The 27,464-nt window shown below is 39.6% G+C and overlaps 2 protein-coding genes across 7 annotated transcripts in view; one reads left to right on the forward strand and one right to left on the reverse strand.

The window, feature by feature from the left end:
• Positions 1-27,464, forward strand: part of RALGPS2 (Ral GEF with PH domain and SH3 binding motif 2) — a 114,954-nt gene that overhangs the window by 49,664 nt on the left and 37,826 nt on the right. For all 6 annotated transcript variants that reach the window (XM_017737412.1, XM_017737413.1, XM_017737411.1 and 3 more), the window contains 2 exons: positions 3,055-3,181; positions 26,695-26,832. In XM_017737412.1, the coding sequence (XP_017592901.1) occupies positions 3,055-3,181; positions 26,695-26,832 (265 nt within the window). The remainder of the gene's footprint in view (positions 1-3,054; positions 3,182-26,694; positions 26,833-27,464) is intronic.
• ANGPTL1 (angiopoietin like 1) lies at positions 5,824-24,522 on the reverse strand. Its single transcript, XM_008636104.2, has 5 exons — positions 24,083-24,522; positions 16,735-17,590; positions 11,561-11,754; positions 9,815-10,085; positions 5,824-8,841 (listed from the first exon to the last, which is right to left on the reverse strand). Exons 2-5 carry the CDS (start codon positions 17,558-17,560, stop codon positions 8,654-8,656), a joined length of 1,479 nt encoding a protein of 492 aa, XP_008634326.1. The 5' UTR covers positions 17,561-17,590; positions 24,083-24,522; the 3' UTR covers positions 5,824-8,653.

A 27,464-nucleotide genomic window follows, 5' to 3' on the forward strand; every position in this document is an offset into this window, starting at 1 on the left:
CACGACGCAAATCAAATGTAACTATCACCAAATATTAATAATAACCACATTAGTTACTACCATGGTGATGCCATTCAGAACTGGGAGTTCCCAGTTGCTTTTGATGCTTGGTTATGCATTAGTTTGCACTTAAAAGGTTTATTTGTGTGCTCTTGACATATGTATCAGTCTTTAAACTTCACCCCTCTTCCAACCTCTGAAATTCCAGTAATGTCTCCCACATTTCTGCAGGTGTTTGATTCCTCATACAATCCCAAGTGAGTCTGTGCTTTTCATCATCTTACATAAGCCTTTGTAAATTCAAGTTGCAGGATAGCTCCCAGCAGTGTGCACTGCAAACTGATTTAGTTGTCCTTCTCTTGGAAGTTCAGCTTATAAATTCTGCAAGTAATTCTAAGCCTTTGGCTTTGTGTATATTAAAAGCAAGAAGAGGCACACCAAGCCTTTATTTGAGTCACCCAGGTGTTTGGGAAAGTTCTACAGTAGCCCTCCAAAACCTTCAACAAGGAAGGATTTCTTCTCCATTTCTGAGATGGTTTGTAGCAGCCCTCAATCAACTCGACTTACAAAGTCAGGAAAATAGCTGCAAGTATATTCATTCCCTAAAAAATAAAGCCACCTTATATGGTTGGAATCTAGAGTTGAAAGGAGCCATTAAATACTTGCTTGGTAATCTAATGTTCCTAAAAAAGATGAAATTCATGTCTTCTGACGGTATGTCTGAATTAGTCTGAAATTTGTCTCGCTCATTGCCTGCACACACTCTGAACTCTGGAGAATAATAAGTGCTGCTTTTAATGTGTGATTTGCCCCATTCAAAGCTTGAAAAGAATTTTATGAGCCTTTCCAAGAAGGTTCACAGAACAGAATATTCAGCTTCTCTCCATTTAGTGTAAAGGAATTCTAGACAACCAGTGAGGATTTGGGCAGTGTAAGCAAATAATCATTAAATAACTGAAGTGGGGTGAGCCAGCATCCTGAGACCTCATCTCTTCTTGCTGGCATTTCAAAAAGGTTGTATTCAGGGCTGGCACGCCAGAGCTAGAAAGCCAAGAGCAATTTAGAAGGCTCCAAATCCTTCCCTGCTGCTGTAAAGAGTCAGCCTTAGTTTTTATTGTCTCTGCATATGTACAGCTCTTCACTGTTCTTTTCATCTAAGAAACAGAAGAAGAAACATTATTTAAAAAAGAAGCGGCTTCAAAACTGAAGGACTAAGAAATTGGTCCTTACTTGGCCCTCACAGAAACGTTTCTAATGTGCTTGGCTTCTCTGTACTTTTCTCTCTTAGTGCAGGAAGTGGAGGCATGGCAGGAGTTGGCCCGTGAGCACCAGGGGAAGTGATGCAGGATCAACTTGTTACGAGATGATCCAAAGAGCCTGAAAAGATACATCAGACTTGAATAGGAGTGAGCAAATCAGCATGTTTTGAGGAAAATAAAATTCATTCAAGTTTGAATCAGGCCATTATTATATCTGTTGGTCTTGTCTTACCTTTCAGTCTGCAAAACTACAAAAACCTTCCAGACATGAAATGATGGCAGAATATTTTAGGATATTATAAAAGCAAGCTAGTCCAGGCTGATAAAACTGGAACCAGCTCTGAGGAGATGAACTTCAGAAGATAAATGTCATGTTTAGGTGGTTATAAAGGAGTACTGCCAGTCTGCTGCTTCCTTCTCCTGAAAGAGTTTGTAGTTCTAATGAATGGGAGATGCTGTTCGTTTGAGTGTTGGAACCAAACCTAAATTAAAGATGCCAATTAATTGCTGAAATGTCAGTGATCAGTATGTCTTGGGAAACAATTCAGTTTCAACAAGTGGCTTTCTCCTGAAAGCCAGTGTTTAGTTTGTCTGTCCTCATGAAGAGTTGGATATAAGAAATGTAAGTAAAAATAATATATTTCAGAGGTGAATTTACAGAAGGGAGACTTCACTTCTGTCAGGATCACCTAGGTTGATCTTTAACTGAAGTGAAAAGGGAACATGCATAGAAATTTAGTGATCTGACCCTTGTGATTGCATTGTAGGGCAAAAATGGTGACTGGGACTTGGAACACTGAATCTCCTGCCAAAATGTTCGGTGGGAACATCTTCCCCCCTTGGTTAAATTCTGACTCTGAGTTGAAATGAAGACTTTGAGGCAGTTTTGCAGCAGCAGTTCAGCAAGGTCTTTTGAAAATATCTTAACTTATTTCCCAATCTTACAAAGAGAGCCTGCTTGCTGTTACTTCTATCAAAGGAAGGGACTGGAGGCAGGGGGAATGCATAATGAAGGAGAAACATGACTTATAAGTTTTCTGTTCAAAGTGGATGTTTCTGTAATGTTAAGAGCCAGTAAAATTGCCAGTTGGCAGAAGAATACAAGTCCATGAGCCTTCTGTAAAAAACCATAGGTAAAATCCTTACTCTTTTCCAGACCTTCAAGTACATGGATCTGTGTATATCTGCATTCACTATTTTTGAAATTGTCGTTTAGGTAAAGCTATTTATCAGATCTTAATAGCATTGGTTTGTTTGGAAAATTGTTATTTAAGATGGATCTCAATTCAGGAATAAAAGAGGGTATTTTGGAAATTGTTTTTTTGTGAATCTGGATTAGTATAAAATTTCTCGGGGTACCTGACAAAGAAATGGTAACATATGCCATGGTGTGGTGTGTGGAGCAGAAAGGGCCCTGATTCTGTCTAGGCACTGCTCAGCAATAATAGAAACGTGTCTGCGTTAGCAGCACTGTTTTCAGCACAAATCCAAGGTGTAGCCCACACTAGCTACTGTGAAGAGAATTGACTCCATCCCATCCCAAGCCAAGACACTTATGGATGATCAGAGTGAAAAGGTTACTGGCATGGGTACTGCTGATGTGGACAGCACATGAAGTTGTGTTAGCTAGATCAGTGTTTTGATAACTTACCAAACCAGAAAAAACCCGCACACCAGTAACAGCAACAATAATGGGAAAGTGGAAATCTGTGCTTGTAAGAGGAAAAGAGAAATCATAATGATCAAACTTAAACTCACCTGGTTTTGCCCTCTGTTTTCTTTCCCTATTCCCTAGTTATTGAGTCGGAAGGATAAAGCCACCTTTGACAAGCTGGAATATGTTATGAGTAAAGAAGATAATTACAAAAGGCTTAGAGATTATATCAGCAGCTTGAAGATGACCCCTTGTATTCCCTATTTAGGTAAGTTGTAGCCTGTTTCTGCAGTAATTACACAAGCTAAAGACCGTCTTCTAAGCATTTGTGAAACTCTTTCAGTACTTCAGTGAAGAATCTACAACCCAAGGTGATTTCTGGACACTCTGTGTGGCAGGACAGAACCTCAGAAAAAAAATACCTCTTAAACCTCGCAAACACTGCAGCTTTTACACACAGTATCAGTTTTCTAGGAAACTATTTTGCCACGTGTTGTACAGATACGCTGACTTCTGGAGAAGTACTTCAATTGTTACGCCTGCTAGCCCTCCTAAATACTAAATACATGACTGTTCTAGTAATGGTGGCTTTTAATTTATGAGAAGCCATAAATCACCAGTGTCTGAGAGGAATAAATTTAGAACTTAGAGTTTGGAACATGGGAAAGTCTGGAGATATTGCTGCATTTAATAGACACCAGTGTGACAAGAGAAACTGGGTTGTTGTAACTGACTCAGCATGGAATAATTCTTAGTAAATTGTATTCCTGTGTATCTAAACCCGAGATGAATGCATTTAATACATGTTGGTTTTGTTGTCAAGCTAATTTAGTGTTTCTTAAACTGAACAGACATTAACGTGATTAGTGTGCTGTTTTTAATGTAGCTTTTGTTTCATTAGATGTTGGTAATCACATAAAATTAAGGAACTGCATATCCAAGTTCTTGTATTTTTGCAGACAAGAAGTTGCTCTTACACCTGAATTCAAGATGAGCTCTTGTGGTCGTTAAGGCCTGTTAAGCTGTCCTCTCTTTGTTCCTGAAGTTTAGTGCTTCCTTTACTCAGCCGGGCTGTTAACTTCTTCAGGATTAATTGGTTGAATTTTACATGCTTGATACAGGAATAGAAAAAAGTACTTCACTGTGGGGGGGACCAGATTTTAATGCCCTGTAGTGTTTGTCATTCAGGGCCTGAATTGGAAGGTGCAGAAAAGAAGCCAAGCATTACGTGATGTGATGAAGCACGTAGCTTTCCCACCTTGGGGATATGGACAATATAGAGACATGATACACAGTTCTGAAATGCTTCCTGTGCTGATGCTTTTTACCCCTATGCCATGATTTTTGAAACATGAAGCTGGCATCAAATTGTTTTCTTGCTGATTGTAAAAATCCCAAGCCAAATGTTGGGAAACACTTTTTAAGTTTTGTTCAGTTGCAGATGTTTTCCCCAGTAAGTAGCAGCTTCTTGTCTAATGTTTGCATTAGAATAACATTTGGTCTTGACTTGATAGTTTGAAATGAAATGTGTAATTCTTTTCTGTTTAGAAAGAAATGCTCTTTACTGTGACCTGCTGTAGTTAAAGCATTGTGTTGTGACCTGGTTTCATGTGGTACCAGTTCTTATTAGTGACATGAGGGATGTCCTCAAGCCTTTTTTAATTCTCCAAAGGAATAGCAAATTCCCACTGGTGCGCTCCCTCTAAAATTAATTCTTGTGCAGTTTAAAAAAGTGGCAAAAAGAGCAAAATTGCCTTGAACATACAGTCATGATAAATCTGGATCCACTCTGGAGGATTGATAGTTGAGTCCAAGTTTTCTCATTTGATGAAAGCTTTAATCTCTGCTAAGACCTGGATAGATTTGTTATTTCTTCAGTCTCCTTCCCAAGGCATTTTTACTGATGTAAGAGTCATATGAAACAGAAGGAACCTAAACTGCTTGTTTAACTTCCTGCTTTAAGGTTACCAGTGATAGGTTACAATTCCCAAAAGGAGTACTTCTGCTGTAAGGTTCTGTAAGGGAGTAGTGCTGCTCCTGGTTTAAAGCACGTGGACGAGCCTACCTAGAAGCCTGCAGATGGAAATGGTGATCATGGCAAGTGCCAGGAAGGGGTTCCTCAGGAGGACCATTCCCTCTCGTGGAGGAGTGGGGGTTTCTTCACTCTTGGTGGGGAGATCCAGCAGCTGCCATGCTCCCCCCAAATGTTCTTTGGAAGAGTGCAGAGCTTCAGACTTGCCACTGCAATTAAATTAAATTTGCCATTGCAAATCCCCTCTAGAGAAACATTGGCACTGGTTGTGGAGAACCCTCTTTGGAAGGTCATAGGGAAAATGAACATATAAAGGAATTCCAGCTGCAATTTCAAGGATGACTCTTTTGCCCTTATGCAGCCAAATACCAGATGTGGGTGTAGATTTTTTTTCATGGCCATCATGGCATTGTAAGAGAAAGCTTCAGTGGTGTAGATTTTGCAATAGGAGCAGAGCCACAGAAGTACAGATTGTTGTCTTATTTTCACAGCTCTGTGCACAAGATAATGGTGTCCTTCCACATTTAACTGGGAGGGGGAAATATGTTTCTCAGCTTCTTGCAGCAATGATTGTGATGTGATTCCAGAATTCTAGAAATGCAGGTGGGAGCAGCACATCATCAGTGTGGACTCACCTACTTTAATGTGAGTGTGAAAAGCTGTGCAACACCAAGAAAGGTGTTCAGCACCGGGCCCTTGATGCACAGCGTGGGATATGTCATCAGTGCTGCATGACCCAGGCAACTAAAGCAGCCAACAAATGGGAGCAGTGTATGTGATGTTATATTTCACCTTAGAATAAAACCCCATTCTCCACGGGAGTCCTATTCCAGAGCTCTGATCAATTTGAGGTTGCACAATGAAACAACTGAGCCGTATCTTGAGAAGTAAGATTTTTATTTAACTAAGCAGTACTACCTTGTGAGATATTTTTCTTATAGCTGTCTTTGAGGAGTTATATCCAGAAACAGAAAAGCTGACAACAGGTTATTAAGATTCATCTGAGGAATATTCAGCTGCTTCAGTGATAGTGCTTGCAACAGATGTTGGAAATAGATGTGAAAACCGTGTTTCCGTTGTAAGTTGAACTTTCTTGAGGTCTGCCTGGTTAAATTTGGGCTGATGGTGGAGGAATGGTGAAGGCTTTACCCCTCTCAGACAGACTGCTTCTGAATGCCCAGGGCAAGAGGCCTGAGGGATGCTACAGCCTCTTTTGAAAATCTCTCAAAAGAAGAAGTGTGAGAAAACACTGAACTTTTTAAAGTCATTCGCCCTGCTTAGAAATTCAGCCCCAAAGCTACAAACTGATAGAGTTACCAGCATTGAAAGTGAATTATTGTACAGAGTACAAACCAACCTGAAAAAGACATGCTATGCTTTCCTTCCTCATAATCTTAAATTGGCAACTTAATTAAGTCTTTCCTTTCAGAGCACAGCATTTATACAGTCCGAGGTTTCTGGGTGGATTTTGTAATAATGTTTAGTCAATGTCATCCTGCAGCTTTAAATTGGGGAAGGCTCACTTTTTAGATGTCCAATATATAAGATTTAATTAAAAGCTGAGTGCAAGCTAATTTTACTTTGGGGTTTCTGCAAAGTACACCTTTCACTGAGTGCACTGAATAAACAAACACTGTTTTTGCAGCAGGCAAGAGATTCTTGGGGTAAAATACGCTCTCTGCCAAGGAGAGGAAATCTGCTGGTTGAATGAACTAAAAGCTGTCAAAAGTGATCATTAAAGGGATGTTTTGGAAGGCATTTTCCCTTTTTAAGTTTACCTGAACTGCTCTTCTATCCAGCTACCATAGAGAAAAAAGAGCAGACTACAGAGAGTCTGAATTTTAAGCATTTGCAATTAAAAAACCGTTTTGCAGGACACTCAGTCAATGAGGTCTGTATGATATTTGTAACAAACAAATATTCCTTATATGAAGAACAATGTCAGAATTGTAATTGTAAACATTTGTGTCAGTAAAAATTCTTGGAATTTGGGAATGGAATATGCTGGGACTGATTCCCCACCGCTGCCAACCCCAATTAAATATTGGTGGAACTGGTTGGCTTTGATCTCTGACCAAAGATTTAACTACAAGCCTTGCAGCCATAGATAATCAATGAAGCTTTATCTACTCCAGAGAGTATGTTCTGAAAGCAGAATGCTGTTTTTTCTCCTCTGCATTACATACGAGGCTTTGCATAATTGATATTGACTAATTTAACATAACAATAATACTAGATTATTCTTTTAGCTATTATGGTTTCTTATTTTAAATAGGGACAAAGTTCCTTAAAAGCCTGAAGGCACATACGAGGTGCTAAACAAACACATTGGTTACAATTCAGAACAGCGTATTCAGTTTTATGTAATACAGAATTAAATTAGGCAACCTGTGTGCCTGTGAGTGCAGTTATTAAACAATTGTGTGTAACAGGAAGAAAGCTTTCATTCTGAGGTTCTGGTACCTAAAGCGAGTGTTTTGTTCTGTCTGATTTTGGGAGTATCTCACTTTGAATCAGTGTGCGGTGTAGCTTTTGTTAAATGTTGGGAAAGTATTTTCTAATTGATTTCTTAAATTACATATTCATTCCAGTGGAAATCTGGTATCTAGAAGATAAAATGTAGTATAGGCTGTATCAAAGGTTGTGTAGGTGTGAGGGAAGTGTGTGTGTCATAAGAGCAGCCCAAGTTTGGGATGCCAGGGAGAACACACCCAGAGCTGATTTCTAACCTTTATTTTACTGTGGGAGTAGAAAGCTGTGGTGGAGGAAAACTTTAATATTCAGAGTCTTCTCTCAATTACTATGTGTGAATGCTTGGTCAGCCCTCATCACTCCTAAGTGGAGCACAGAAGTGTCAAGCCATGATTTTAATATCAGGACTTTTAGTTTTGCCATTTAACTTCAGAGTTTAATTAGGAAGCTTGAATATGGAGGTTGAAAGTAAAAATGTACCAAGTAATTTGATTGTCTTAAGTTTATCAGTAATTTCATACAATTAATTTTCTGACACAAGGAACATTTTGCCTCAATTTTTACAGAAGGTAGGACTTGCAGATCTTAGTAGTGTAGAGAATTCCTTAAGAATTTCTGTATTTTGTGTTTAATTTGCCTCTTCACTTTGAAATAATTATTTGTTGCAAAAATCTTTCTCTGCTGGCAAAGCTAAAATGTCTCCAATTTTTTCTGTAGGTTCTTGGAGTACATATCAAACAGTAATGTGAAGTCAGATTTTTCATTGAAAGTAATACCAACATTTTTAAATAAATTGTTAAATAACTAATCAAATTTCACATTAAAGCAAGACAATGTCATTTCACATATTTACATTTAAGGGTTGAGCTAACCTGAAAAAGCATAAGCTTTTTGAACTGGAAAAGCTTATATCTTGTCAAAGATCTGGAATTTTTTACCAGCTTTGACTGTTTACATAAAGTATGTTGATCTTGAACAAAAGATAAATATGCTTTGCAAGCACAAAACATCTGCTTTTGTGAATGTGTGTTTAAAAAAAAAACACCGTCTGTCACAGTAGAGAAGGGTCCTAAAAATGGAGAGGGGAATATGACAGGGGGAAGAAGACAGGAAAACTGTAGACCTGCTTTTTGCAGGGGCAGATTGTGCAAAATAATGATTAAAAAGTACTGTTTTATTTTTCTTGAACTCAAAACACTGAGAAGTTTTTATGGGAGCGCTGTGGGATTTTCCTCCTCAGTCTATAGGTCTGATCATCATCTGAACTGCTTTCAAGGAGTAGGAACCTCCCCGGTACTCAGCCCAAAATATTCCGTCCTGGTACTTGCTCCGGTAGTGGCCTCCTCGGTACCAGACCCCGTTGAGGTTGGAGTGGGCACACGCGTTGTACCACCAGCCGCCCTTGTGGAAGTGAGCGCAGTTTCCTGGGGAATGGAAGGACAGGGGTGAATTTCAGCTTTAGGCAGGAGAGATGGAGATTATTAAATGTTTTCATATTGGGCCTTATTCTCAGAGGCAGCTTGGAAGTGCTTCGCAGCCTGTTGTGGCCACATCTTGCTGTTCTTCCTAAGCTATAAATTCTCTTTAACAGCAGCCATTGCTGGAGGGGGGGGTTATTGACATGGTCTTTAATGTGGCAGCTGAAAATGAAGGAGGGAACTCTTCTCAGCCTGCCAGCACTGCTTCTCCATGAGCTAACACCCAAGGAACTCGGGTTATGTGCTGTTTAGAAATACTTGAGTGGAAGCAATGCGAGTTGATACAGCCCCGAGCAGCACACGGGGCCACGGTTCCACAAAGAGTTGCTTGTAACTTGTGTTTTTACTGTTACAGGCTTGTCTACGAGTTTGCAGGATTTGTCCAGCTTTATGGTTATTGACAGCTGAGGAAAAGCAGTTGAGGTACTGCGCTCCCCAGCCTTTCTTTTACTGCAAGGGAAAAACTGGAGGAAATGGAAAAAAAAAGTGAGCAGAGTACACAAACCAAGTGATGTGCCCCTTTCTTAAGTACTGGTGCATAACTAAACCTCTGCACACTCGCAGTTCCTTTCATGCTCCTCAGAGGCTTTAGTTCTTGGTGATTATGTGGCAGCAGCCCTACTCAGAGAGCCCCTGGACAGATATTCTGACTGCAGAGCCACGTGCAAGTGATGAGCTAAACGGAGAATTGCTGCAGTGTGTTGTCAGTGAGGGTAACAGACTTTGAATTTCTGACAGGTGCAGGGGCTCTAAGAGGGCCCTGCCAACGTGGGTTTTATCATCATTGATTTGGAGCCCCTTCCAATAGGGTCATTTTATCAGAATTTGCGTACTTTCTGTTCTGAGCCGTACTTTCTGAGGCGGTGTCACTGATGGGATATCCAGGACGCACTTTTGGCAGCCGTGCTGCTTTCCTTACCTGAATACATGTCCCTGTCCCTGTCCAGCGTGGTGAAGTGCTTCCCGTTGTGCCATATCATGGAGTCGCCCGCGTTGCCCTGGTACGTGCCCAGGCGCAGCCGGTAGAATTCGCTCTCGGGCTCCAGGCGGAAGCTGCTGTACTCCGCGTAGACCTTCTTGTTGCTCCAGTCCTCCAGCTCAATCAACAGTCTGTAATTATCCTGATTGGTGAGCATGTAGATATTTTCTAGGCCCAGCCAGTACTCTCCATCAATGTTCCCAAATCCTTTCTGTGCAAAAGAAGATCAGAAGGTGCTGTTAGCTTGGTTTTGTGTGTTTGTTAAAACACTTGGCAGCAGGAGGGTTATAAACCAGTGGAGCTTGGGTCCTGAAAGCCTCTGAACTTCTGAATGACTTCAACCCGTGCATTTAAGTGCTTTATTTTGCTGCAGTGGGACTGCTAAGTTGCATGAGATGCTGCCAGAACCGGTGATGGGGGCAAAACATCTGTGTTCTTGCTGTCCTCTCCTTTTTAAGATAAAGGGAGGGAGAGTAGGGAAACTGAAACAGCGTATTTCTTGACAAAGCTAAGGGGATTTGTAATAATGGGTGAATAATGGAATTTTAGGTTGTATTTCCAGGTTGGAAAAGGTATTTATGGATCACCAGTCTCAATGCTCAAGCCAAGTAACTTCCTGTTGCTTTTGTATTGCAACTAGTGCTGGTTTTTACTGTGAATTTAATGACACAGTTCCTCTGTGTTCTTTACAGGATTTACTAGAAATGAAATATAAAGACATCTTTTCTTTCAAAGCACAGACTACCAGCACAGTAGCTGTGAAGTGGTATTTCCTATCTGCTGTCTCCTTTCCCCAGTAAACCAGTGTTGTTCAGTGTTGCGTTATGTTCAAAATGTTTATGGCTGCTGTTATGGCGCTCCATAACTGCCTTAAAACATTTGATAACATTTAACAACTCCAAAGCCAACTATGCACTGCTCTGAGCAGTAAAGACTTTGCATATTTATTTGATCTGTTTGTTTATTTATTGGATAATTGTTTTAGTTGTTACTGATTTAGGGATTCATATTTGAATCACTAAATTCCAAGAATGCAAAAAGCAAAAATCCTCACATTAATTTGTGTCCTATATGATGATGTCGTTGTTGTTGTTATTATTATTACCTCAGCCAAATGATCTTCAAGTTTCCTGTTCAGCATGTAATTACTCCAAAGCAGCAGCATCTTATCATCCTAGACATTCTGCCTGCTAGTTCATAATATCACAGTAACACACAGCAATGTGTTTCCCTTCACCAGCTGGACATCTTTAGATTTCTACCCTAAATTAACAGGTGGAAATTATTTCCTTTAATTCATTATTAGGACTATTTTTGAGTCCCCGATCCAGCAAATCTATTAGCGTGTTTAAATAAATAATTCCACTGGCTGAGTTTGCTTATTCATAAGGAAGACAATGAAGCTTTACAAGTACTCACTGTAGTTCTCAGTGCGTTAATAAAAGTCATGTTTTCAGTGAGAACTTTGTAATAAATGACTTCCCAGCCACTGTTTAGAATCACACGTGTCCCAGTTGTGTTGTGCATTACAAACCCAGGCTGCTTCAGACAGGCAGGTTCACCCAAAGTTAACTGGGCATTGAGGGAAACAGGACATTCCCCCTGAAATGTGTTTGCCCCTGGAGATGATCACTATTTCCAGTTCTCTTTCTTTGCCCACTGATTTTTCTGCATTCTAGAATTCACCTTGTAACTGTCCCAGTTCCTGAAAAAGTTGACAGATCCATCTGTCCTCTTCTGGATGACTGCCCATCCTCCAGGGTCCAGGCTGTTCTCACACCAGAGCTGCATGGGCTCGTTGCTGTTTTCGGGTTTGATCATGTAAATCCCGCTGCTGGCATGCCCAGCATCCCTGGCTTGTTGGCAGTCTTTGAATGGACCTTTTGGGAAAGAAATACTGTAAACCTTCAAGATTGGCTGTGCAGTGCCCATTGTCCAGGAATATTTTGTAACAGAAAGTCAGTAATTCTATTAAGGTATAAACCTACCGTGGAAAATACTTGCAGAAGCTACTGTCTGAGATTAATTTTATCTGTAAATAAACATGTTAATATCCTCTCTCCATATATTTTTGAACAAAAACTTCATTTTGCTAAACAAATAATAGTCTTTGGTTAGCAACACCCAGGTTTTTTTATCTGCTGTGGCAAAGATTTGTACTCTGGATTTTGATACTGAAGAGCATTATGATTTTTTTTTTCATTAATTATTTTCGTCTTTTTTACAAAAGGCAGACATCAATTTACTTCATTTTCTGGTGTACCAATTTGAAACTGGTGGAAGTGAAAACCAAAACAAACTCAGGATACCCAACCAGCCCTCCATATTTGTGAATATAAAAGTAGTTTGAGAGCTGCTGTAAGAAATTTACTGCCAGAGTCTATAGACCTGGAATTTAGTCAAAGAGAATTCTTACGCTGCATTTCTTCTGCCATTGTTCACTTACCCAGGTTGAGGATTAGGCTGTTATCTGTGGATAGGAGTCTTTTTAAGTTTCATGTGTCATCCTGGTGTGATGTGTGTAGATGGACACTGATGAAGGAAATAAGCAAGCAATGGAGAAGGATTTTTGAGCTAAAAGGACTCCTGTGTTTGTTTTCAGGGCAGTGGTTGCACAAAATTGCTGTTGCTGTTGTTTGTGACTGCTGCTTGAAAGCTCTGTTTTAGTCCATGTGAATAGTGATTTTACAAATAATACTTAGAGAAGACCATCTGGTCATTCTCTGAGAAGGATGCAGCTTACATGTCTCTGATAACCTTGCCTAGTTTGCCTTTTGGTATTTGGTAATGTTTTTATTTTCTGCTTTTTAGACAAAAATTTGTTTGTGTGTCATTGCTTCAGTTGGTTTAGAGAAACTGTAATTTACTAATGAAAAGCAAAGTCTGTTCTAATGACTAGCTAGTGGTGGATGCCCTAAATGTATTTGAAAACTCAGTACATCTGAAAATAAATTAGCTACAGCTTTCCTCTCCTTCCAGAGGGCTTATTTTCTCAAATCTGCTTGGAAATTCAGAGAGAACTCATCAGTCACAGAAACAGCTCATGTACAAAGCAGCATAGAAGATATTTGTTGGGTTTTTCTTTAATCAAAAGTTGAGGCTGAGGGAAAGGGACCTTCACAGCAGACTAAGCTTGTGTGACAAAAGCAGGCTGATTTTCTTAGATTTTCAGGTGGCAGTTGCCAGTTGGACAAGTATGTAATTAGCAAGAAATCCATAAAGCATTGCATATTAATTAGAGTGCATGAAGCTTGTGTATCTAATGAGGAGCTTCTGGCTGTGACGGGAACGTGCCAGACCCTGAGCCCTTGCTGTAGGTACTGCTGCACTGTCAGGATTGTGATGGCTTTGTCATTCTTCCAGTGCAGGCAGTGGCACTGTAGGACATAAATCCTGTAGCTTTGGTATACAAGTGCTTTTTTCCCCCCCCTCTCTTGTTCACAATTAAAATTTCCATGTGAATTGTGACTCTTGCAGAGTTTGTCCAGGGGTTAGGTAATTTCCTGGGCTAAGCTGGGTCTCATTCCCATTCCTTGAACTGTCTGAAGTAAATTTGGGTGCTCTATAATTGACAGGGATGTTGTTCCAGAAGTATTTTTGTAAAACAGTTATTGCTTTAGGAAAAGTATAAACAAAGAAGCCTTATCTTTTGTAGTGTTAATTGAACATTAAGAATAACTTAATCAGATCTGCTGTTATGTGGGTGTTATCCCACATGATTATCACTGGAGGAGGAATTGAGCACTCGTTTTTCCATGAGAGACCCAAGCAGATGCTTGGGGTCATTTTAAGTAGTTTTTAAGGCAGACAGAATTGCACCAGTCTGTTTATGTAAGACTTGGATCACTTCTGGAGTTCAGCTGGCTGTAAGTTCACAGGATGCAACTTGTCTGCTTTGATGCTCAGCTTTGTCTGCGTGTATATACGTAAGTTAATGTTGTGGTAGAGGTAATAGACTTCTGCTCTGAGTGTAAGGAAATATCCCAGAATTTTTGGTATATGGCCTTGAATCCTTTTAGTGAAGTAAATTCTTTGTTATGTATAATTGTTTCAAGTTCACGTTCTAAGAACTGATCTTGTTCAGTGGAAATACTGAGGTTTGTGAGACTGAGAGACTCCCCACAGTGCTGGTGTGGGTGGAGGTCTGACTGATGAAAAAAGCACGAATTTCTGTTTTAAATCTTACATTTAAGATTTAGTTTATAGTTTGTGATATAGTATAGTGATATAGTTTGTGTAAGAAGTAAGTATCTTGTGCACATCTAGTCTTTTGTAAGTCTGTGTACACTAAGTCACTGAGACAGTTATAAGTCAGAAATACTCTGAGAAGATGATCTGTTAAATCTTTCACTTCTAAAATTGTGACTTAGATGTATGAATCAGTGCAGATCATATTCTGTGCTAAATTAAATGAAGTAGAGAAGGAAAGGGATTAAATATTTTAAGTTAAAAGCTTGATAACTTGATGGCTGAATCCCATTTTGAGATGCCAAACGTTATTGTGAACAGATGATACAGAAGTTGTGCTTGTGTGAGGTTCATAGAGAGGATTTTGGGGGGCATCAGTAGAGGAAAAGTCCAAACTAAAATTGGACATATATTAAAAAAAAAGAAGCTATATTGTTAACCAAGAGGTATTAGAAACGGGGGGCAAGGTGTGTTGGATTTTCAAGTACTTCACTAACTTGAAACTACTTTTTGCAAAAACAGTGGCAGTAATTTTGGGGGTCACTGGTTATTATTCCAAATGTTAAGGTAATTGTGGCAACTACAATTCACAAATACGTTAATCTTGCTCAATTTTTAGAGCAATTTTTGTACAAATTAACCACCATACTCAGAAAATAGAACTTCACCCTTTTGTTTGCCATATATTTTGCATTTTACTCTCCACCCACAAGATGAAGATGCACCTTGACCTTTCTGACCCATCTGCTGCATGCCAAGTACTTGTTAGGAGGTCCAGGTATTTCCTCTGACATAAGTCTTTAACAGGCCTATTTCTAATTGGGATTGTCTGGTTTTCATTGATCTTTTTTTGACATATTTATATATTACAAATAATCTTTGAACTGTAAAGTTCTTTCTTCTATGACATAGTTTTGATTCTGTGCACCATTAAATCTGTTTACCTTAATTTTAAAAATCAGGGGTAGTAACTGGGCACTGTGTTGGAGTGTACAAGTTTTGGTTGTGCTGACCAATGCTCTACCAGCTGTAGCAGTTCTCAACCCTGCTTTTCCCAAGCACTGCAAGAAACACTTAAACTTCCAACTCATGAATCCAGTATTAAAGGATGGTGAATAATGTTACAATAAGCTTCCTATGATTTCTTTGTGTTCCCTTCCAGAAATGAATTCCAACTCTGAACTTTTAGGGGTAGAGGTAGGTTAGTGAACACCTGGGTAGATAATTCAGAGGATAATACTTAGTGCTGTTGCCTCGTTTTGTGTGTGCAGCAGGCGTGTGTGGAGAAAAAGATGCATTCAGAACAGAACCTGGAAGCGAGGGTTTGCTGGGAAGCGGGAAGTCATGGCTTTTTTTAGAATTGTACTTGTGCTGCCTGACCAGACATCAACGCAGTGCTTTGATATGAACTGTTTCCTTTCTGTCATGATGTGCCACTGAAATTCACATGACATCTGGCATTTTGCTTGGGCTCATGCCTGAATTTTCTGCAGACCTTGAATAAAAATAGTTGTTCTTTACATCAGCAGCTGATTGGTTGTAATTCTGCAGAACAGTTGCAACTAAAGGTTTGGCTTCATCTTAGGAACCAAGTTGAACTTCTAACTGTGACTAAAAGCAATTTGAAAGAAACAGAAACAGAACTGCCACCTAAATGCAAAACCCCCCACCAAACCCTTTTGCTGTGCTAACAGAAGCCAAGAGCAAGCACTCAAAGGGATGTCGGAGGAAAACTTGGTTTTCTGAATCCCTGAATTTTTTAAATTGCAGTTCTGTCAAAATTTTAATAAAGTGAGAAACATTATCGAGTTCAGGGCAGCTCAGAGGTTGTTAATTGTCTTGTCACTAATTCTGATTCCTAGTGATGCATGCATTTATCTAATGACCTGAAGAGTGTAGTAGGTGAAGATCGGATGCAGTCTCCTGAATGTGTTTTCATAGTATTTATGGTTTTAGTTTAACTTGCCGTCCCCTACTGGCATCAGGTTACTGGGAATGTAGTTACTGATTTTAAATTTTCAAAGCTGAGTGCCTCCAATTGGATCCAGCCTTGATTCAATTATCCTTTCAAACTTACCACTCTTGAGTATTTCAACTGAGCACTTAGAGGCTCATTGCATTAATGTGTTGGTGGATTTAGATGTTCATTTTAAAGCAGGTCAGAATAGAAGGATGAAAATTCTTCTAGTAGAATTTTCTTCTGGCGAATGTGTACATGTAAGTCTAAAGGACAGAAACTTAAAATTACTTAATTTGTTTATGATGAATTAGTTTGTCTTATTCACCCTTGCCAGCTACTGTAACATGTAGCTAGCAGGCAGGATCGAAGAAATGGGTAAATATTAGAAAGTTTATGCTAATACTGAATTTTCATGTTTTTGTAACTCAAACCCAGCTGCAGAGAGAACTTCCAATGCTTTGTGACTTGAAGGCGAAAATTGTTCAGATTGAATTTCTGAGTATCAGCCATTTCAACAAATTCATCTGACAGAGATTTAGGCTATTTGGCAAACTAAAGCTTTCCCTGGGAGGTGGAAGGGAGAAAGAAAATCAGGGGCAAGAGCAAGCTGTAACCAAGTACTTTCAGTTCTTCCTTGTGTTTCTATGGTCGGGACAGTGTCCCTCAGAAATGGAGAAATCTCAGGTTAGGTAAATAGTGGCAGGTAACTTACCCTCGTTAATCAGGGCCAGAGGTGGTACTCTGAAAGGACTCTTTGTAGGAGAAGTGGCTGGGTCAGGCGGTGGCCTTACATCTCTGTCCCGGGGGTAGCCCGGGTCTCGCTGTATCTCGTTGCCTCCCAGCAGGACGGGGCTGTAGGGCTGGCTGTTGGGAATGTGCTGCGGCACGACCTGCACCAGGGGCGGGGAGCCGTGGCTGTCCTGGCGCGAGAAGATTCTCAGGCACTGCTCCTCCAGCAGCGAGATAGTCGCGGACTGGTTGTTCACCAGGTCGGTCAGTGCCGCGTATTTCACTTCCAGCTCCTTGTATTTCGTTGCCATCTTCAGCATTTCTGTTGTAACATTAAGGACTTTGTTTTCCAGCTGGGAAAGCTCGAGTGAGTTGTCGCGCTTTCGAATTATCTCATGCAGGAGTTGCATGTACAGTTGGGTCACACGAGAGTTCATGTTTCGACTTTCTTTCCTCAGTAACTTGACTTCGTTCACAATGTTTCCGTCCACATCCACTACCAGCTGCAGAATGTCGATCTCCCGCTTCTGCTTGGCCAGCACATCCTTCAGGTTCTCGATGTCCATCCTGGTGACTTCATCTTTCCTGTTCCCAGCGCCCGGGCCATTCGTGTTCACGCAGATTGGCCCTGTGATTTTTTGTTCTGGCACCAGGAAGGTGTAACCACATTTCTTCCCTTCCTCTGCCCCATCTGCTGAACGGGGCTGCCTCTGCTGGGGTGTCTTGCTCGGCGTGGATTGTTCCGTGCAGCGCCCGATGGACAACAGCAGGAACAGCAGGACACCCAAAGTCCACTTCAATACCTTCATTTCAAAGCAAGTGTGACGGCTGTCAGGAGCCTGTTGAACAGATAAAAGATGAAGTCATTAAATCAGAGGCGCAGCTAAGGCTCCTAGACTGTTGAACTGCCTAAATGGATGGGTTTGCCATGCTTGCACGTGTGTAGCCAAGCCTTTGGAATCTCTTACTTGGGGTTAGATTCCATTGGATTGGCTGTTTGTTTTGGGCAGCGAACACTAAAATTTAGATACAGGGTTTGGCAGAGAAGTTGTTGCAGTGAGGCAGTTTTCAGAAACAAGGGTGTGCTTAGATTCTGTGTTACACTTCCATTATCAGTTCGACTGCTCAGGTCTGTGCTCACTGCAATTACTGCACGGGGTTACGGAACATAGCGTGCTTGCAGAATACCTTCCTGGAAGGGAAGTAGAGAGATGAAAGTATTTATATAAATGTTGGATTTTGGATTATGTAAGCCTTTCTGGTCCTCTTTTAGCTTTATATATAGATGTATCCTTTGTTAAATAGTATATACGTACTTATTCATATACACACCCATGTTTCATATTTATATATACACAGTTTTAGAAGACTTGAAAAATGCATCTTTAAGACTATTTTAGGACATGAGTGTTAGGCAGGAGATTAGATACTGTTTCAAACATTGAAAATTACTTATTCAAGTGACTTGGAATTTGTAAGGAAAGCTTAGAACACTGTTTGCTCTGCATATGTGTTCCTATTTAGTTGCCTCGAGATGAATGTTTGGAATTGTTGTCACACTATTTTTGTATCTTTGAGAACATCTTTATCCAAATAATGCCGAAGTATCAGGTGTGTTATCATTATAAATACCATACTGAAGCATTTCATTCATCTTTTAAAGAAAATTAGGAATTTCTTTTAACTCTAAAGAATTAAACTGCAGTGATAAAGCTCCACAAATGTTCTTGAGAGCTGTTTTTTAGCTTTAAATATTTGAGATGATAAACAAAGGTAGCACTTAAATAAGGAAAAAACCCATCACTTCTTGTGGTTTGTTTGCTTTGTGAAGTAGATCACTCTTCTTATCTCAGCTGTTGACCTGGCTTTCCTTTCCAGACTCCTTCTGCAAACCTCTGGATAGCCTTTGTACAGTGGCCTTTGGGTAATTACAAAGAGAAATACAGTGAGAGCAGGGAAAGTTAATTATCCTGCTGTTCCTGCTAAGTCCAAGTTTAAGTGCATTTGGCAGTCCTGACACAGTGATCCCAAAGGAGAAGCAGGGCTGTGCTGCTGCCTTTGCACTCACATTACAAATGATAAGGTGACTTTTGGGTCAGGTCACTTTTCCCAGGTCTGTTACTGGCTTTAATATTATTGCAACAGACGGTGTCTGCTCAGCCTCAGGAAACCTGTCAAGTCTTTGTTTTTTGGCTTCACTGAGAGCAGTGGTTACAAGCTTCAAGCCATGAGGTACATGCAATCAGGAATTAGAGCTACAAACTCTGCTTAAATGTTTGATAACTTTTTGTTCATCTGATGGTTGTCTTGCAAGCCCTGCTTCTGGGAGGGGAAGAAAACACATTCAACACATACTAAAAATCCTTTCTTACCCTGTATAAATAGAGGGAGCACATAAGTTTGAGGAAGTTTATTTTTAAAAACTTATTTCTCTTTGTTTGTAGCAATAGGTATTTCTGTGTCTACTAGTAAATATTTTTATCAAAACCAAAAGTTAAAAGTTTTGTTAATATTTCTCTGCTGAAACTGTAACTTCTGTTTAAAGGAAAAAAAAAAAAAGTTAGGAAGAGGTATCACTTTTCTCCAGAGCTGGTTGTGTGTTTTTCTTTGGTAATTTCAGACATTTAAAATATTAATCACTTGGACACTGCTCAGATTTGGTAGTTGATTAGGTTAAATGTTCACATGAATCATGGGAAGCACATGGGAAACTGGTGTGTGTGTGGTTTCTAACTTGACACGGATGAGCCAAATTAATAGTCTGAAGTTTAAAACCTCTTTGCATCTCCTAAATTATTTTTCAGTACTTTTGCATTTACTATTTGCAGACTGAGGGAAAGGAACTTCATGGCATATGGCTGAGGATGAAGCCATAGTACAAGTCCAGTGTTTTACTGTTTTCAGTGTGTAATGGTACTTCATGGTCCGAGAAAGTGAATAACATTTTAGTTCTTGGTAGCTTTTAAAGACTTTAAAGAGTTACTGAAATAATGAATGGCTGGGGATTTTTCCCCAGAGCAGCACATTTTCTCCCAAAATTCGTAGAATTTAAATGAATCTTTCAAAACCAAGCACTTTGCAAGACAATCCACGTTCTAGCCATGTATTCTGCTGCAGTCTTTCTGCATTTCTTTTAATACTGAATGTGTTCATTTTGAACTTTTACCCTCATATTTTAAAGTGTCAAGCTCTGTGTCTATACGTGTGCTGTCAGACCAGGAAATGAATTGAAGGGTCAGATACAGCATAGCTAAATCCAGCTGCTGCATAAGATTATGCCCTAGAATTTGAAATGATTCAAATGTCTTGTAGTAATCCGAGACATTCAGATAAGCAGGATGAGTTCCTTCTGAGAATCTCCGTGGTAGGGAATGTATATGCTTCCATGGAAATGCTGATGTTGAAAAAATTAAATGTCTTAAAATGTTGCTTGTCAAGTTTGAGCAGCTTAATGCCTAACTTGTTATACAAGAATAGGTTCTGAGCAAGATATTTACCTGGAGTTTTAATCAGCTTAGAAGGAAATGAAAATACTGTTTCAGAAATTTCCTGATGTTCTGGGCAAGCAGCTTAAAAAAATAGGAGCTGTTTATCCAGAGTATCGCAGAATGATAGCCTCATATGCAAGAGCTAAATGACAAATTAAAATTCGAGTTGGGAAATAGTTTTAGGGTTTTTAGATCAGACACATTTTGTCCCAGATTCCCAGGTTTGGATGTTTAGGTGGTGGCATAACTGTTAGGAGATAGCTGAGGCTCAGGGATCAGTTCAGAACCACGGCCTCCAACCCTCCCTGCAGGCTTGGGGTCGCCTGTACTGGGGGGGGCTGCTGGGGTACCTGGTGCAGAGCTTGGGAGTGAAGCAAGGCAGTTTGTGATTACAGCTCCCATTGCTTTAAAATACGTTATTTAGCTCTTCAGTAGATGTCATGCTTTCTGGATTAGAATAAACTGTCACTTCAGCTGCTTCTGGCGTGTTTCTGTGCCACCCAGTTTTGGGTCTCAGATTTCTGTGGAGGTTTCATTACGTATGTTCTGGCCTGCTGATGTTTTACGACTTCTGCAGAAGAAAATGTGCAATTATTCACAGCAACACAAGCTTCTTCATCAGCTTGTCAGAAACACTCAGAGCTGTGGACAGGGCTTCGATACCATTTTATTTTTAATGCCATTTCTTCTGGTTTCTTTCTTTTTCCAGAGTGATCCCTGTGCAAAGAAAAACCCAACTTGCTTTCAAAATTAGTTTTTGATTTATTACTTTAAAAAGTATTTAAAGGTACAAAGTTCCAATTTAAAAGAGCACCACAAGCCAGGAACTACTATTTTTAACTGCTGTAACACAGACTGTGTTACCCCCCGCCAAAATACTGTAATCACGAATAGAGAGTTGCATGGATCAGGATGTGGGGAAGCTGGTATATATTTGGCATTTTTTAGCTCTCTGCACAACAAACTGTTTGTTCTTTGTTGTACTGCTGTGACCCACAACACAAATTGGAATCTGTTCCTCCAGCACTGACGAAGGCTCCTTCTCCCTGGGCAGTGTAGGCTGATATGGGTGAATGTAACGAAGCTGTTGCAGGTAAATGTGAATATAGGATTCCCTTTGTACGGAAAATGCAGTATCAGGACGTACCTCTATTCCAAGTATTTATTAAAAGAATATGGTCAAGAGATAAATGCCAGCAGTGTCCTCTTACATGTAACAGGAAGAGAAACAGACTGGGTTCTTTGAGAAAGTAAATTACAATACTGAGACTAAAGATGCTCTGAACATGATACCAGCTAATCAGGGAGCTCTGCTATTGATGTTACAGGTACTTCATTTTCTGTTGAGCTTTGCCTGAGCAGCTGAAATCAATAAACCCAGCTGTGTTCCCCTACGTCTGCACAGGCTAAGTGAGGATTTTTGTGGATTTTTTTAGCTTAAAACTGGGTCCATGACATAAGAAGTAATACTAATGTGGGGAAAATACTCTTGCTGTAGGAGAAATGTTCACATGGATTTCAGTATATCTCTATATTGAAGGAAGTTACTTCTCCCTATATAAACAAGTGCTTTTCCAGCAAGTCCCTCTGCCTCTGCTGCAATAACAGGATTACTTTCAATTGTATTGACTGGGATCCAGGAATAATATGTTCTTGGGTTTTGTTCGTCAGATTCGTGAGGTACTGAGTCACAGAATTCTGCTTCTCAGAGATTGCCATGAACCTGATTCCTTTTAGGAAAGTCAATCTAAAAATCTTCGGGGGTTTTGAGCTTGTCATTGAAAGCATGTCCCTTTTAAAAAATGATAAATTCTTAGATGTTCTCCACAGAAGATCTTTGTTAATTTTGTCATAGTAGATATTCTGAAAGCACAGCAAAATTTCATGGCATTTCCAGATTTTTTGGTGAAGTTTTTTTTAGCGTGGGGGTTCCTTTGTTGGCAGCTGCTGTGTGTGTTTGCACTGTTTGAGCAGGCAGGTTGCAATGCAGTGGTACATTTTGTGTTTGGAAATGTGTGATTTGGGGGCTCCAGAGTTCTGCTTAGAACAGATACTGAAGATATTAAGCATCTAGTTATGCTTGCTGTAGGAAATTGTACTTCATTCATTGGTGTATGAATTTTAAGGACCAAACCAATAGGACACATTACAAAAAACCAAGCCCAATAAAACAATAATTAAGACCTGATAGAGCCATGTAGTTACTGCAAAAGTTTGAAGGTTCAGAATTTCCATTCTTTTTAGTAAGTTCCTTTAAAGCTTCAAATAGTGTATTTTTTTTCACTGTACTTCAGATCATTCTTTTGGCAGCAGCAGCGTCGTATTAACATTGCATTATTTGTTTTAAAATAAACATTTCAAAATTTGAGCTCTGAAGTTGGAAGGCAGCAAAGGAGAGAGAGTTAAAACCTTGTATACAGCCAGTTTATTGCATTAAAATTATTGACTCAGCTGTTTTCATTTGTGGGAGATTTAGGAATTGTTCTAAGCAGCATAAATCAAACCCTTGGCTGATGATGAATGAATGGAGCCTGGTGTCCGAAGCACATTAAGCGCTTCAAAGGGGGTTGTGGTGGTGTTGTTTAGATGATTCTCCTCCTTCTGTAAATCAGCACAAAGGGATAGTAAGGAAAAGGGCTCAAGAACTTGGAAAGGATCCATCTTTCTTGTTTATCAAGGCTGCTTCAGACTTCTTTCCTCTGGTAGCTACTAAATCTTAATTAAGTTTGCCTTCTGTAACACTTTGTCTCTCCTTTTAGCATCAGCCCCTTCATTCTCTCTCACTGTGTCAGGCATCTCTGAGTTTGTTAATCCAAATGCATCACTTAAATTTATTTGCATTGTTCTGGATTATTTGCTGTGTTTTAATTTCCAAGTCAGCATGAAGAAAGTTTTCCTATGTATTAGCAAGTATTTTTTGGTTTTCATCTGTACTTTTGTCTTCTGTTTGTAAACAACTTTCTTGTTTTAATAATTGACTTGCAGCAGCATTCTTCTCCCTTCCTTCCCTAATGAACTGTAACAAACCCCTCAATTTTCCACTTAATGTAGTGTTGCTTTGTACACTGCATTTCATGTTTATCAAATGGATCTGTATTTAGAAACAAACTGCAGTTCATCTGAAGTACAATTAACTTCCCAGAAATTGCCGAAGGAAGGGAGTAGTGCCTGTTGCAGCAATGTCTTTGGCTTTTCAGCTGCACAATTGATTGTGCTACAAACTTGATTATGTTCTGAATCAGTGTATGACTATGGTTTCTTGGTTGGCTCTAGGACTCAGGCAACTTCTGCTCCTCAGAAGTACCAGAAATAAGAACGTACTTGATATGCAATGATTGCTACTTACAGATGTGCATTGATTTGCCTGGGACTTTTCACAGTGGTTTTATTGAGGTATCCATTTTCTAGTTCTAGTAATGCTAGGTCTATGCTCTGGTGTTGGGTGAAATCCAGCTTCCCTGAAATCGATAGGATTTTTGGCTTTTGCCTTCTGGTGGGATCAGAATTTCACATGAGTATGTTCACAGTACCCAAATGACAAGCTTAGCAAAGAATCTGGTGGTGATAATTTTCTGTAACTGTAGATAACAATACAGCTAAACAACTGAAACTTGTTCATCCCTACAACTGGAACAAGTTAGTCTGTGCTCTTATGCAGTGCCTTTTTTAATTCTTTCCAAAGTCTACCAAATGCCACAAAAATGAGCCTTAATGTTAGTTGTCAAATTTTTCTCAGGCTGAGAGGGATTTGTTTCTTCAAAATTGTATGTTGAGGGAGACGTATGTAGCATTCAGAAATAGCTCAAAATTAAACTTGTAAGTAAGAATAACTTTAAAACTTACCAAGAAATAAAGTCTTCCAGCTGGTTTGCTTCTGTGGCAGATGGAAAATCCAGAGGCCAAGTTGCTTTTGCTTCCTATATTACCCGATGGTGTGGAGTGTTAATCTGCAGCTGGAGCTGAAAACTGCTTTTGTCTTTCTCTGTTAGATCCAAGCTGTATTGAGGAGTTGGGTTTCTCCATACGATAACCAAGCTAACTAATCAGTTAAAAAAAGAAAAAGAAGTAATGCTCCAGTATGCGTTATTCCAGGAGAGCGAGAGAGAAGTGTTTTTTGAAACTGCAGTGTTTAATTCTCACATGCAGAAGTGCTCTAACCAGCTACAGCTGACCCAGATTCCATATACATCACTTTTGGACCGTGTTTTTTTAAACAAACACACACTCGGCTCAGCCGTTCAGCCCACCTATGATGTCACCGCGAGCACTGGGAGAGCAGGAGAAACTCCTCCTTCGGATTTCCTATCCATACCCTCCAGAAAGGGAGGGGGTAGGGAGGCTGAGAAGTTAGGAACAAGGAAAGATTGTTTGCCAGTAGAAGGGAGGTACCGTATGGCAACGGACTCGCTGCCTAAAGATGCCTTTCAAGTTATTACAGTACTGGGCTTCATTGAGAAGAAAGATTCTTTCAGGCTGATAAAACTCGATTTGTGTTGCTGGGAATAAAAGGGGCAGCCTGGCTGGATACAACAGGAAAAATGAACCATTTGTAGTCTAGAAGAATGTTCAGCAGAATGTCGCATTCAATTCTTGACGTTCACTTAATAAGAAACAGTTCCAGTTGTTCAAGGCATGAATTCTCCAACACACGTGGAAAAAGTTAAAACTCTGTGTGTGATGGTTTTGGGTAGGTATCAGAATATTTGGTAACATCTGACTGGTGTTAGAAGTAGCAAAAGCCACAGAGATTATGCTCTACAAGAAATACGGGATCTGGCTTTGGTTCTGTCTGTACTCAGCCAGCACTCGAGTGCATTCACTTTATTGCCATTGATCTTTCTGCTTTCTTCACAAAGGCAGTGCCATTACATTTGAAAGAGAATTGCCCTTGTATGCTTTCAAGATTATTTTAGATTTCACAGAAATGCATCCAGTAGGTTTGGAGAACTGCTCTTTACAGAAGACTTGTTGATTTCGCTAAAAGAAAAGATCAGTGCAAGTCATTCAGAGGTAATTCTACAAATACAGTGGTTTATAAAATCCTGCATAATAGTGCAGGTGCCTGTTACAGGGAATTTCCTTAAATACAGTTAATAAGTATGATTTACGTCCTTCTGTGGAAGACTGAGCAGGTTTGGGTTTTTTAAGGCTTGTTTGGACATGGGTTAGTAAATTCAGGTTCAGGACAGCTTATGCACTCTAGGTAGCATGGCAATTAAATGCGACTACCTGGTGTTTCTGATTATCTTTTCTGGTTTTTAGCAAATTGTTTCTAGCAGAACAGAAAATTGAGAGATTTAGTAGTATATCAGGTCATGTGTAATATCTTTTTATTCACTTTTTTATATGTCACCTTTCAACCACAAGTATTTTAATTTGTTTCTGTGTGTGCGCACACACGTGTGTGCGTGTGCGTGTGTGTGTTGGTTTTGGAGGGATGCCCAGAGTTTCCCAGCTCACATGTGAGGACTGTACTGCTTAGGTGCTGTACAAATACAACTGCTGTTCTTGTGAGGTTGTATTAATAGTCTTCCACCTGTAAAGCCAAAGTCCTTGTTATGATTTTGGTTATACAAGGCTGAGAGGTGAAGTAAAATATAATTTTAAAATTTCCTTGTTACTGAAACAGGTTTCTTAAATAATGTTATTTAAGTTTGTGTAGTGTTTTAATTGAGATATCTGTGAAAGATGCAAGGGATGCAGAGCAATTCCTTTGAACAGCAGAGTTGGTCAGGATATGCTTCTCTTAGTTGAGACAAATGGATGAAGTTCAAGAAATGGAGTTGTGTTTAGAAATAAAATAAACGTTTCATCTACAGCATTACTGTGTAAGGAGGAGGATTTTCCTCTCTACGTGATCAGGGGCTTGAAGGAGCAGTGAGGTTGCAAGCAGTGCAGGGGAAGAAGAGGTAGGAGATTTGATGTGACTTACCTGGAAGGCTGCTGGATCTGTGGAGCTGTGATTATTACAAACTGCAGGATTCATTCATTTCAGTCTGGGTGCCCATTTTCCCTAGTTAATCTTTCCCAAGTTGCTGCAAGTTGAGTTTGAGTTTTTATTTATCTTGAAGAGTTGTGGGTATGATTTATTTTTCTATTGTTTTTTAATTGCTGAATTGGAGGAATGAAGTAGTAGACTTGCTAAACAATTAATTTTGATTGTGTATTTTAGGACTATGCAGTTAGTATGCTTCAGATTTGTCAAAGAAGTAGTAAATTGGTGCTGTGGAGAAGATGAGGTTTATGAGTAGTTGTACATGTCCTTGTAATTACTTTTAGATTTCTAAAATTATTTCACATTTAAATCCAAAATGCTGTTCTGAGACAATGCTTTTGTCAACCTGCTTTAATGTTAGTGAAAGCGAAAATTCTTCACAATGTTCTTGGTGAGGGTTTTTTTCCTGCTACATCAAAGACACTAAACAAAGAAACTTTTCATTCTAATCTCATTTCAGGTATTTATCTGTCAGACTTGACATATATTGACTCTGCCTACCCCTCAACAGCAAGCATTCTGGAAAGTGAGCAAAGAACAAATTTAATGAACAACATTCTTCGAATTATCTCAGATTTGCAGCAGTCGTGTGAATATGGTAAGCTAATGTGTAAATATCAGAGTGTTAAAGAGAAGAATTTAAAAGCTTTATTTGTCTGCTGGATCCACGTGAATGCCATTAACACCCTCCCTCATCCTCTCAGCCCTGAAGTCTAGGTTTATTCTAGCATTGTTGGTTAAGACAGAGCATCAGGGTGAGGAGACAGAATAAAATTGCCTTTCTCTTACATCAAGCAAACTACAGGATATATTTTCTGATGATAAATGTGTAGTACATCATACTCAATAGTAGTTTTACTGGTATTTAGAAGCTTGTACCCTGTGTTTCATAATTTTATGACTGAATTCTACAAGTAGGATTGTTTTTGGAGTTGTACTTTTACTGGAGATGTCTTGGTTTTGAAAGACAGGTGTCTGCTAAGGAAGGCAGAAGCCTCCCTTGAAATGGCAGATGTAACCCCTTTCCCTCCGAGTTATTATAATTTTGAAAATCAAGGGCCTTTAGGCAAAGATGTGGGAAATAGGAGTAACAGTTCTTTACTATTAAATATCTATATGTGTCTAACCAGTCAAACAAACAACAACAACTCTGGCAGTAACAGCAAACAATCACAAACCCAGTCCCAGCCTTCTCGGCTGTCGGGCCCTTTCCCCACGGGTGCAGTTCCG

Source organism: Corvus brachyrhynchos, unplaced genomic scaffold, assembly GCF_000691975.1.
Source record: "Corvus brachyrhynchos isolate BGI_N302 unplaced genomic scaffold, ASM69197v1 scaffold466, whole genome shotgun sequence".
Lineage (NCBI taxonomy): Eukaryota > Metazoa > Chordata > Aves > Passeriformes > Corvidae > Corvus > Corvus brachyrhynchos.

What these genes read in the sequence shown, in the direction of transcription:
- ANGPTL1 (XM_008636104.2), bottom strand. Translation starts at nt 17,560, where the DNA reads ATGAAGGTATTGAAGTGGACTTTGGGTGTCCTGCTGTTCCTGCTGTTG. An exon ending in GGAACTGGGACAGTTACAAG is followed by an intron (nt 10,086 to 11,560) that starts GTGAATTCTAGA and finishes TCTTTTGCACAG; the next exon opens with AAAGGATTTGGGAACATTGA. An exon ending in GGACAGGGACATGTATTCAG is followed by an intron (nt 8,842 to 9,814) that starts GTAAGGAAAGCA and finishes TCCATTCCCCAG; the next exon opens with GAAACTGCGCTCACTTCCAC.